Source organism: Pagrus major, chromosome 7 (genome assembly GCF_040436345.1).
Source record: "Pagrus major chromosome 7, Pma_NU_1.0".
NCBI classification, from domain to species: Eukaryota; Metazoa; Chordata; class Actinopteri; order Spariformes; family Sparidae; genus Pagrus; species Pagrus major.
The window spans coordinates 1,117,406-1,130,062 of record NC_133221.1 but is presented as its reverse complement, the minus strand read 5'-3'; the positions used below and the strand labels follow the sequence as shown (position 1 = coordinate 1,130,062).

Sequence of the window (12,657 nt, the reverse complement as noted above, 5' to 3'; positions counted from 1 at the left end):
AGTTTCGGGTCGGGGGAGGATGAGGAAAACAAACCAATGACTGATAGGAGAGGAAAAAAACAGGATTCGTCATGCAAAAGAACGGATGAGATTTTTTTCCCCATTGTGTTGTGTTTTTTTTTCTAGCGTTTTTTTTCTCTGATATGGTTGATAATTCCTATGATCAGTAGTGCTACTTCTACTGTACGAGGCTCATGCACGGAGGAACGCCGGTCAGACACCCGACGACTTTCATCTCTATCTTTTTTTGTCTTTTTTTCTTGTTTTTTTTTTTTTGGTTTGAGGATTTGATTGGAAGATGCAGGTGAAAGTTTATGATACAAAATATGTTACAGTATGTACGTCTTGTCTCCTGTCTGTGTGTCACTCACTCACACTCGCTTCTGATTGGTCGAGGAAACGCTTCACCAGAAATACTCACAGCTGGAGTCACATGTGGCCGACGGCGTGCACTCGTTTAGTTTTTAATCTGTGTCTGGGATTCTACCGGGCTGATGTCTCTTCATCAGTCAGGTTACTTTGGTGATTTTAAGGTGAAATCTATTCGTCTTTGGCGGCAATTTCACTGGAGTCGTCTCGTACAGATTCACGGCTCAGACGGCACAGAAAGTCTTCCTGCGCGTCCTTGTGACATCAGCCTGTTCTCACTCCCGACGCATCAAATGCAGCAGCTGGTTGACGGCCCGAGGCTTCAAAGTTGGACGCTGTAGTTACTGTCACCCTCTAGTGTCAGTTCTTGAAGCGTCGCTCTAGTGCAGTCGTATAAATGAGCGAGGAAGTCTGAGTCAGGAGGCAGTTGGGGTGGTTGGATAGTTTAAGACTTTCCCCCCGGAGACCAGAGTTCAAGTCCTGTTTGTGACTAAGACTCTAGAGTTACTTGCTTTTACTTTATGTAACGTAGGTAAGAGATGTAAGTGATGTCATGTACGTAACTTATGCTAGTTATATTAACACAAAGAATGATGTTTTCTTAACCTGACCAAGTAGTTTTTTTCACATTTAAGTAACCAAACTGCCACCATTTGACAACGTTAATCATATTCGAAGCATTCAGCACACTTTATTTTGAAAGTCTAACCAGACGCATCAGTGGTGACTTGACCGTGGAGCCCTTCTGGTCCAAAACTGAGCCCTTGACTCGACTGGGAGCGTTTTAGGAGCGTCATGTCTGCCTGATGTTGTTGACCTGCTCACATTGTGTTTATTTCATTCCCTTCTGATTGTTGTACTTCTGCTGTGGTTGAGTGGCTACGTAGTTAAAACGTTTTGCTATTTGTCAGTTTTAAATGTGTTTATATTTCTGACTGTGTTGTGCTGTAGTTGGCACACAGCATTTTATTTTGAAAACTGACTGGATGGACTTTGCCGCTCTGCTGTCTGACTTCCTGTCTGGCTCGATCTGCTCTGTGGAGACTTCTGGGACGCTGAAGTCTGCGTCCGTAATGCGGCCATGACGGTTCTGGTGGAGACTGGGTCTGACACTGGAGGAGGTGGCGTCATAGTTTGAAGCACGAGTCCGGTGACCGAACTGCCGAATCTGAGGAGTTGGGAGTGAGAACGTGTTGATACATGTTGTGCTAGGTGACGTATCTTGGTGACGTAGCTGTAGCTGACAAGCTAACTGCTAACATGTTGGCCATTCTCAACTTACCCAAACTAGCTGGTGGAGCTAATCTCCGCAGTTAGGACGTATTTTTATTGGTTGACGGTCAAAGTTAGTGAAAGTTGAGTTTGATGCAAAAGATTCTCGAGGATTTACTAACTACACCACCGCGAGCTAATCCGCTGATGGAGGCAAGTCCAGTGAAATGAACTGATTTTCTCACTTCAGACAGTAAAACTCATGAATGTGTTCCAGCTTTTCAGACGGATGGAGGAAACACTCGAGACCAGAAACTCATTAAATTTACTGGCGAGATCAGTTTGGTGGGAATAAACTGAACAATGTCAACTTAGCTTACAATCAAACTGAGTAGAAAGATTTTGTGTTGTTTCATTTTGTGTCTCTATTGAACTCAGATCTTTCTGCGTGTTTTGCACAAACACATCTTGGATCTTTACCGTCTTGACGAACATGTTGAAAACGATTTTTTTCCCTCACAGAGTGCACGTCATCGGGACAAACATGATTTTGACGCTGAGGAGCTTTCTGCCGTCGCGTTTCTCCTTCCAATTTTAATCTATTGCAGAATACTTGTGTGTTCTCTCTCTCGCTGAAAAGATCACATAACAAATGAATTTCTTAGTTGCTTTACATAATGTTCCCTGCAATAATTACTGTAGTTTTATAACACACACATTATTATTGTTATAATTATTATTCTGTTCATTTGTTGATGCTATTTTCCTGCTTGTTGTAATGTTGCATATTTTGAAAAGTAAAAGGCTTCCGTTCCGTCTGGGCGTCACACTGACAAGTACTTCTGAGCTACAGCCAGACCAGACCAGTCCACATCAGACCGCATTCATCCAGTCCAGGATCCCTTATTTAATCCTCTCCATAGTCCCATCAGGAAAACCAGGTGAGCCCGGCGCTGCTCAGACCAGCTCGGTTCAGCTCCTGCACGTTAAGATCAGCTCAGTGTAGTTGTGTGAACAGTATTCAGGCTCAGCATAGATCAGTCAGTTGAGTTCAGTTTGTGAGTTCGATTTCGAGACCTTCATCTTCTTTCACCTCTTCAAACTGGACTCTGGTAAAATCTCAAGAGTTCTTGCTCACGGTTTCTTTACGTTCCTTAAAATGTGACCTGAAGAGAAGAGTCAGTGACGAGATCATCCATACGTACTCCCAAACCGCCGTTTCATCTTAAAGTCCTGTCGTAACCTTTACGTTTCAAGCACAAGAGGTCCAACGCGACACTCAGCTGAGCAGCATTCACGCTGCAATCAGTCGGTTCCTGTAAAGAAAGGAAAGCTTCGATTTGAGTCAAAATCCTCTCTGTATGTGTTTGAGCGGTGTTGGCCTGACCAACCATCAACCAGAATAATCCAAATATCGTCGCCGTGTCCATGAGGGTTGTTTGGTTGTTAACAGATCACATCTGTCACGTTTTCACTGTCACAGAAGAGTTTGACGCTAAACCAGCTGAGTCTAAAGATCCTCATCAGCCGGCAGTCCATCCCACTCCTTTCTAAAGAAGATCACTCAGTCCATCGGCAGCTTTACACTGAAACGTTGTCCTCCACAGATACGTCGCACCGCTCCTCTAAACGGACGCAGAAACAGACCCAACGAAACAAAGCTGTCGGTTGGTCTCGCGGTGCTGAATGTCTCTTTGGGAGTCTTGGCATCTTTTCCATTGTTGGTCCAGGATGAACCCTCCTGGGGTTTGTGCAATCAGATCCAAAAGGTTAAAAGTGTGCAGGGAGGAAAGTGCATGTTGGGATCGAAAATGCATGAGGGGCTCGGGACAGTCGTCAGGAAGTTATTGTTCCTTTTCAATTAATTAGATTTTTGCTTGATTTCACAGCTCCAGTCGTCTCCAATGGAGCCAATTTCTCTCAATTTCTGCTCTTTCTAGTAATCCACAAAATGGTGAGAGGAGTGAGAGAAACCAGAGGTACTCAAAGAATCCGTCTGAGTCGTCTTTGTCCCCGAGATCTCGGCTAGCAGTGCCCCGGGTTCAGGATCAGCAGTTCAAAGGTAGTTCAGAGTTCATGGGGAGGTTGGCTGGTGGGGCGGCGGGGTCGGTGTTCAGGGGGAAGTCGTGGGTGGGGTCGGAGGTTATAAGGAGGAGATTTTGACAGTGTCGTGGGTGTAGGCGGTGGCCCGGGTGTTGCGCAGGATGCCGGGTATGGGGGCGGGCGACGGGGGGAGGCTCTCGTCAGGCGTGTTGGCGGGCGGCGTGGGGATGCTGATGATGGCAGCGGTGAAATCTTGTTCCCCGCAGTTCAGCTTCAGGTCGCCCGTCTGAGCGTTCAGACTGGAACGACTGAGGAGACAAACACACAAACACATGGTTTTAATTTTAATGAGGGAAAATAAGAAAAGAAATCATCAGTAATCATTATGTGCGTTTACGTTTGTGGTGGTATGGAGGTGGTCTTGATGTGCAGGGTGTCCAGCTCCTGGACGCTGCCCCGGCTGACGGACACCGTGGAGTTGGCCAGTCTCATGGCGGCTCTCCTCCTGGCCCGGCGGGGGCAGCAGCCGGTGGAGTTGTTCTGCGCCCCCTGCTGGCTGGACAGGGAGGTGCTGCGACTGGTCCTGTAGCCCACCGACTCCGTCATACACAGCTCGCTGTAGGTGATCTCGTTCGTGAACTCGTGGTTCTGTGAGGACGGGAGGAGAATACAGCAACACATCCGTGTTCACTCAGATCGACAGTTCATTGAAAGATTAAGAAGAGCTCAATAAAATGCTTTAATTTCAAAATCTACAATTCAGTGAAGAAGATCATGTGATACAACCGAAAGCTCCAGAACAGAAACTTCTGTTTCTGATCTTAAGATGAAATTAAGCGACACCCTGAGTTTATATAAAGACTGTGTGTGGAGGTAAAAACGAGCTGAAGGTATTTTTAAACTCCACTAATGTCTAAAAATGTAAAAGCAGATATAAACTTCAGAGTCCTCACCGTCGTCTTCTCCAGACAGTGCAGCAGGTGGTTGTGTTGATGCTCGAACGCTGATCTGTTCTTCACACACAGAGCCGTGCTGTCGCTGTCGTGGTCCTGAACACAACACAAACCAAATACACACAAGTCAACCTCACGTTTCATCAAGTCAACAGGTGATCGTTTCACATCAGCAGATCTCAATCAGCACTTTCATACTCGACTGAGGACCCTTGAAAATCATTTGACTGCAGAGCGTTTTAAGTGTTTTATCAGATGATCAGGATGTCAGCTGGTTGGATCATTTGAGTGTGGAGTCTTGAAAACAGTGGATACTGATGAAATCTGCAGTATTTAACAAGATCTGTGGCTCAAGTAACTTGTAGATATGACAAACAACACTTGGTTTCACTGATGGCATGTTGACTTCAGGCTGTAACTTTACACACATTTGGTTTTCAGTCCAGTGAAAACTTCAGCTCCTCTCAGACTGTCATGAAGTCTGGATCTCAGTCCTTCTCCCTGGAGGATGAGCCCTTGACATGTTTTAATGACTGGCGCCACCTTCAGGACAAACTGTAGTACCACCAGCTCCACTGAGTCTGGAGGGTGTTAATGATGTTAATGAGAAGAAGTGAAGGACGAATGTCTCATGTTTTACTCTGTGATAATGTCTGAGAGTCGTCACACATTCAAACTCTTCCTTTATCTCGTTCAGAAGGTTTAACTGAAGGTCGGTCAACATCTAATAATCTCATCTCCTCGTTTTCTTCAGCACATCTTCTCTTCATCTCCACGTCTGGTAACACGAGACAAAAAAAACAGGAAGCTTCCTCTCCTCGTTCTGTATCATAGCTCTCCTCCTTTTCTTCATCCTCTTATTTCCTCTCTCCTCCTCCTCCTCTTCATCCTCATTATGCGCTCTTTAAATCCAACAGTCATCCTCTCTCTTCCTCAGCGCTGGAGAGGGATTAAGACTCAACAATATCCGTGTGTGTGTGTGTGTGTGTGTGTGTGTCTGTGTGTGTGTGTGTGTGTGTGTGTGTTCTGCTCTCTGCCTTGAAGTTTTAAAGCCATTTCACTGATAAAACACTGAACCTGGTGAATGTTTCATCCTGAGGCTGAACAGAAGCAGACAGTCGTTGTGAAGAAGCTGAAAGATGTTCACAGATGTTCAGAAGCTTCATTTTCATGATACTGGAAGTGTGTTTGTGTGTTTGTGCAGGAAGTCGTCTGTACGTCTTCACACTGAAGAGGAACCACAGTGAACGTGTGCAGCTGCAGCAGCTTCCTACAGACGCTTTAATGTCGAGTATCTGGAAGTTTAGTCCTGTTGTTACCTGATCAGGTCATGACACATGGATCAAACTGATATTTTATATTAATAGAAATCAGAATCCAGAGCCGTTCACCGACGGGAGAAGAGCTCAGAGTTACTTTGTAACTTGAGGGATTAAAAAGGTGATTTATCTTCACTCCTGTTTATCAGCCTGACTGCAGCAGTGATCCGGAGGTGACCTCCAGGTTCTGTTCTGTTGACTGCTGACTGGAGCTGGAGGGGAAATGGACTTTACTTCATGAACGTAACGTTACAGAGAGGAGACAGAGAACCAGAACCAGAACCAGAACCAGAGTCTCTGCTGAGTGCTGACTTCACTCAGAGCTTCACCTGAAGCCAAACACAAACTCGCTCAATGTGTGATGTTGATCACTAACTCACAGCTAATGGACAGTAACGAAATCTGACTGAGAACCACGTCTCATCAGTCCGAACTGAAATCTGTCTGGATCCTGAAATTCTGTTTGTGTTAAAGAGAACAGTGGATCTGTGTGTGTGTCTGTCTGTTTGTGTGTCTGTGTGTCTGTCTGTCTGTCTGTGTGTGTGTGTGTGTGTGTCTGTCTGTGTGATATGGCGCTGACCTGCCTCCATTGTTGTGTTGCCAAGCTGCTGTTGGGAAAAAGCTGCTGTGATGTTATTGGTCGAGCTCCAAACTGCTGAGCCAGCAGCTCCTCATCTGTCCGTGTGTCTTTATCTCTCTCTGTCTCAATCTGTGTGTGTGTCTGTGTGTGTGTCTGTGTGTGTGTCTATGTGTGTGTGTCTGTGTGTGTGTCTGTGTGTGTGTCTGTGTGTCTGCCTCTCTCTGTCTCAATCTGTGTGTTTGTTTGTGGTTCAGACTTCTTCTTCTTCTTCTTCTGTGGGCCGACCGGAGCTGCTCACTTCAGCTCTGAGAGGACAGAACCACGTCAACCGACCGTTCGTGAGGCTTTAAGTTCGAAATCACGACACAGAAACTGAACCGAGGTGAAAACAGCCGATGTGACTCTGTGATGTCACTCTGCACTCCCTCTGTCATCTCTGTGTCTGAATCTGTTTTCTTTCTCCTGCTCCATCACCGTAATCCACCCTTCCTGCCGGATAGTGAGAAGCTATCGACTGTCAGTGTGTGTGTGTGTGTGTGTCTGTGTGTGTGTGTGTGTGTGTGTGTCTGTGTGTGTGTGGGTGTGTGTGTGTGTGTGTGTGTCTGTGTGTGTGTGTGTCTCACCCCCAGTGATCGGTCTTCTTTGTACTGGAGGAAGGCGTTGGCTGTTCCTTTCTTCGCCATGCGGATCCGAGCCATGCGCACTTTCTGTTGGACAGAAACACACAGGAAAACAGCCCCGTCAGCACATCACACACACACACACACACACACACACACACACACACACGCACACACACACACACGCACGCACGCACACACACACACACACACACACACACACACACACAGGAGCATGAAGGTTAAAGTGAAGCCCGTCAGACTTCATCTGTTGTCGTTCTCTGAAGTCGAAGGTGAAGCAGAGCTTCGTCTCCCGAGCTGCAGGTTCACTTCAGACTTTAAATCATTTCTAATACTTAATAATATTTTGCATCTTTAAAGGTGCAACCTGTAATATTTCATCATCTGATGGGTTAATATTTTAGCAGAGGCTCTCAGATGCTGATGCTGAATTTACTCTGCTGCAGCTGAACTAAATTAAAACTTCAGACACAACAGAGGAAACACACAGTCTTCAGCACCGGTTCATTTATTTAAGTTCAGATTTCATATACCATAAATAATATACCAAAATAAATAATAGTCTTGTAAGTAATCAACTCTGGGAGTTTCATGATGGTGAAACTTTACGATAAAATGATTTCTTTTCCCAGTAAATACACCGTATTTTATCTAACAGAAGGTTTTGTTCTTTTATCTTTAACAGCCTGATTTATAGGAACATTTAGTCCTAAAGATGTGGAGAGAACAGACTGTTTATGGCTGTCGACAGTATTTCCAGATTTATGGAGAGATATAAAGAGATATTCACTCTGTAAAGAATTCAACTTGAATATTTCATCAACATGAAACAAGAATTTTGATCCTGGCTTCATCCGATGTTCACACTTCAGGTCTACACACAAACAGAAACTAATTGTCTGAATATAAGTAATCAACTGGAGAAGTTTACAGCGCTGAACTAGATATTAAAATCAGTCACACAGAGTAGAAATACTGTTCTGATCTGAGGCTTCAGTCCTTCCTTAAAGGAATAATCCACTGACTGCACCTTTAACTGAACAGAACCATGAGTCTGACCTGCTGTGCTCTCATCTTGTCCGCTCTCTGGTTCTGGTGGTAGATCCGGCTGAAGTTGGACACGATGACGGGCACCGGCAGGGCGATCACCAGCACGCCGCTCAGAGAGCAGATCGAGCCGAAGATCTTCCCCGCGATGGTGTTAGGAACCATGTCACCGTACCTGCAGGACGACATCACAGCGACATCATCAGACACTCGTCTCCAGAGACATTACAGGGGCAGATGGGATATGTAGTCCCACCGGCACAATCCGGGTCCGGCCCTGGATTCATCCTGAGAGATCACACATGAACAGCTCTGAATCCCTCAGTTCTCACCACCCGCTTTATATTAACCCGTCCATCAGTGGGACAAACAGACGCCATGTTTCTGCTCAAAGACAGAAAGAAGTTCATGTTGAACATTTGCTGAATTCACAAGAAGGAACAAATAAGTCAGAATCAGTCAGAGACAGAGTTTCACACAGTTTATAAAGTTTGTTTTAACTCAACAACTCTGAAAATCACCACATTTGTTAAGGGAGTCTGGTGATGTTGTGTTACTGGTTCAGTGGTTGGATCAGTTCAACAGACGTGTGAGAGTTATTTACATCACAGCCTGAACATGGTCTGAGTGATCAGCTCCCTCCACCTGCGATCGGGTCGCTCAGGTGTGAACAGGACCAGAAATAGATTTAAATGCTGATCTCTTTGTGGTTGTTAATGTTGTACAAGATGTTACTGTCTCCCTACTGTACGACTGCACACACACACACACACACACACACACACACACACACAGCTGGTTGTTGGCTCATGCAGCCTTCACCTTTCATTGTACAGAGCCATAAATCACAGGTAGTGAGACGAGGAAGAGGAGGAGGCATTAGAGATCGGGCAGGAGTCCAGGACGGTTTGTGTGATTCTGCTCAGACACACTGAGAGAAGAAAACACTTTACAGCTGCACTGATCCACATGTTACTGTACAGAACCTGAGCAGAACCAGGAGGCAGCTGACTGTAAAAGTAATCGAGTACAGGCTCTGACATGTACTCAGAGTATCAGAGTAAAAAGTCTCCCTCTGAAGGACATCTGTGGTCAAAGCTAACTGAAGCTCACGTCATATTAATATAATTCAAAGACTATTAAAGTTAAAGGTAGAGTCAGTAGGATTTGTCCCAGCTGCTCCTGAACGCACCACAAAGATAGTTGATAGTTGAGTCTCATTCCCAGGACGTCAAACAGCCACATGTTGGGTTGGTAAAGCGTCCCGAGCAGCAACAAAGAGAGAAAATAAGAAACTCTCTGCAGATACGAGACACTAACACGCCTTTTCTCCCCATTCCAGCCTCCCTCTCTGTCTGTTTACGTCTTTTACGTCTTTGTTTCGTCTCGCTGCGTCTGCCGTGCGTGATGTGCTCTGATAGGTCGACATCAGTCTGGTGATGTTGGGAAGGCGGCGTGCGATGACGCCAAATGACAATAATCCATAATTCACCTCAGATGCAGTCACAGTGGAACATGAAGTATCAGATACTTTACTTCTTTACACTGTGAAAATACTCTGCTACACGTTAAAGTCTCCAAAACTTACTGAAGTAAAAGTCTGAGTATCATCAACAAGCTGTGCTGCAGTAAAATGTTCCCTGTCGGTGTTTTTATATTGCAGATGATGTTCTTGGATTAATATTCCTGCATTAATGTGTGTGTATTACATTTTGCACCTGCGTGAACAACATTTACACGCTCACACAGGTGAACAGCTCCGGTGCTTCATGTTCAGGCTGAGCTCGTTTATCTTCACTTCTTCAGGTACCTGAAGTTCTGTTTCACTAAAGTCCTCCTGAAAGAGCAATAATATGATAAACCTTACAGTCGTTTGTAGTAATTGTTTGAACTTTCCTGGAGATAAATCACAAGAGTCCTCTTCCACTTCCCTCTCGTCTGTCTAACTGTGGAATTAAAGTCTTTATATTCAAATATGCAAATCAGTTCAGAGGGTTCAGTAAATCAGATATCCAGGTAATGAAGTGCAGCGCTGCTCTCGTGCACCTGCTGCAGTGGATTACGTCTCGGTCCTTCACAGAAAAAGGCCGCGACCCCGTCTGCTGCATGAGCGCTCGTATCTGAGAGCTGATTTACTGCCAAGCTCATTTAAAGTTGTGCAGCGTCGCCCTGCGGACACGTGTTTCATCATGAATCTCACCCGGTGGAGGTGATGGTGGAGGTGATGGTGGAGGTGATGGTGGAGGTGATGGTGGAGTCGATGGTGGAGTCGATGGTGGAGGTGATGGTGGAGGTGATGGTGGAGGTGATGGTGGAGTCGATGGTGGAGTCGATGGTGGAGGTGATGGTGGAGGTGATGGTGGAGGTGATGGTGGAGTCGATGGTGGAGGTGATGGTGGAGGTGATGGTGGAGTCGATGGTGGAGGTGATGGTGGAGTCGATGGTAGAGTCGATGGTGGAGGTGATGGTGGAGGTGATGGTGGAGTCGATGGTGGAGTCGATGGTAGAGTCGATGGTGGAGGGGATGGTGGAGACGATGGTGGAGGTGATGTGGAGGTGATGGTGGAGTCAATGGTGAAGGTGATGGTGGAGGTGATGTGGAGTCAATGGTGAAGGTGATGGTGGAGTCGATGGTGGAGATGATGGTGGAGGTGATGGTGGAGTCGATGGTGGAGATGATGGTGGAGGTGATGGTGGAGACGATGGTGGAGGGGATGGTGGAGACGATGGTGGAGGGGATGGTGGAGGTGATGGTGGAGTCGATGGTGGAGGTGATGGTGGAGTCGATGGTGGAGGTGATGGTGGAGTCGATGGTGGAGTCGATGGTGGAGGTGATGGTGGAGTCGATGGTGGAGTCGATGGTGGAGTCGATGGTGGAGGTGATGGTGGAGTCGATGGTGGAGTTGATGGTGGAGGTGATGGTGGAGTCGATGGTGGAGTCGATGGTGGAGTCGATGGTGGAGATGATGGTGGAGGTGATGGTGGAGGTGATGGTGGAGGTGATGGTGGAGTCGATGGTGTCGTCATCTAAAACTGAAGTCTCATTTCAGACTGTTACAGCTCATTGATGTGGTTGATTCTGTCGGATCCAAATCCTCAATAAACTCACATTATGTATTTGCATTTAAGATATAGAGTTAAGTGTCATCCTGCAAACTGAACATCCTACATTTTACTCTGTGCCTTTGAGCAAGGCACTGAACCCTCACCTGTCCCATTCATGTGACAAAACATCAAGAAAACAACAGAAATGTTGAAGGTTGGAGCGACATGAACCGAGTCAGACAGATAATGAAGAGTTCATACACTGATGATTACGTTAATCACTTTCTCTGTTAATCAATTAGTTGCTTCTAATCAATGAAGTGTTAGAAAATGATTTAAAAGGTCCTCAGAGTCCAAAGTGACACGTTCAAATGTCTTATTCTGTGGGACCGGGCCTGAGCGAGTGTATCTGACTGTGTGATGACGCTCCGGTCAGTTCTCCTGGACCTCCAGGAGCTCGGCTGGGAGCGATATTGGCAGCTGGAGGCGGATCAATGAGGATAACAGAGACGGACGGTGAGGCAGAAGTCATCTGTAATTATTGGCAAAAAGCTCTCGGAAGAATCGAAGATGTCGGTCTGTGGCCAAACACTGTGACTCCACCCTGAACATCAACTGGACCAGAATCCTCATCCTGACACGTTTACGTTGGTTATTTCTCTACCAACTCTTCTGTTGGTTGTTTGAAGTTAGTTGTGTTTCATGGACATAAATTCATTTCAACCACAAATTTGTACGTGTCAAAAACACCTTCATTCCACTGGTTGTGTGTTCGTTGCAGAACGGCTCTGCTACGGTTTTGGACTTGAGCTGGATTGGTGCTTGGATTTGTCTGTTTTCTGAGATTTGAACATTAACCGGATGTTGTGTTGTTGTTTCGGTGTCACTTCCTGTCTGCTCTGTGCTGAATTCCCCTGAATTGTTGCATCGTGCTCCGGCATCAGAAATAGAAGCTCTGTATCTGCTACGTAAGAGTCCGGACTGCCGGCTGCAGCGGAGTAGATACACAACACAGTGGAGCCAGTGGAAGTTAACACATTGACTAGAGTGAAACTTATCAGCTCCGCTGCCGTGGTGGACCAGAGACGGGCCGAACACGGGTCTGGTGGAATTTAGGGGTCAGGCCAAACACACGTACTCAATACATCAGGAAGAAAGAAAATAAGAAAGCGATGTTTCAACACACAAGACTCATTAAAACTCAGACTGTAAAAGTGCTGATCAGACATGAATCAAGACTTTGTTCCATTTTCACCTCAAATGTTTTCAGAAACGAGTTTCAGTGAACTGTTTAACAAACGAGTCAGTTTAGTGGCTAAACATTAGTTGTTGTTTTTAACTCATTAGCCTATAGCTGGTTTAGCTTAAACAGTTTAGCAGCTTAATGTAACGTTAGCTATAGCAGCTAAAACAGTTTGGTTCAGTTTAACTATCAGGGTTACAGGTTA

At 45.8% G+C, this 12,657-nt stretch overlaps 1 protein-coding gene across 1 annotated transcript in view; it reads right to left on the bottom strand.

The window, feature by feature from the left end:
* Window positions 1–3,724: 3,724 nt before the first annotated feature.
* The window catches only part of kcnd1 (potassium voltage-gated channel, Shal-related subfamily, member 1), a 41,917-nt gene continuing 32,984 nt past the window's right edge, over window positions 3,725–12,657 (bottom strand). The window contains exons 4-8 of the mRNA XM_073470819.1: window positions 8,177–8,339; window positions 7,100–7,183; window positions 4,578–4,673; window positions 4,022–4,272; window positions 3,725–3,932 (exon numbers count right to left, since the gene is read on the bottom strand). Of these exons, the coding sequence (XP_073326920.1) occupies window positions 3,725–3,932; window positions 4,022–4,272; window positions 4,578–4,673; window positions 7,100–7,183; window positions 8,177–8,339 (802 nt within the window). The remainder of the gene's footprint in view (window positions 3,933–4,021; window positions 4,273–4,577; window positions 4,674–7,099; window positions 7,184–8,176; window positions 8,340–12,657) is intronic.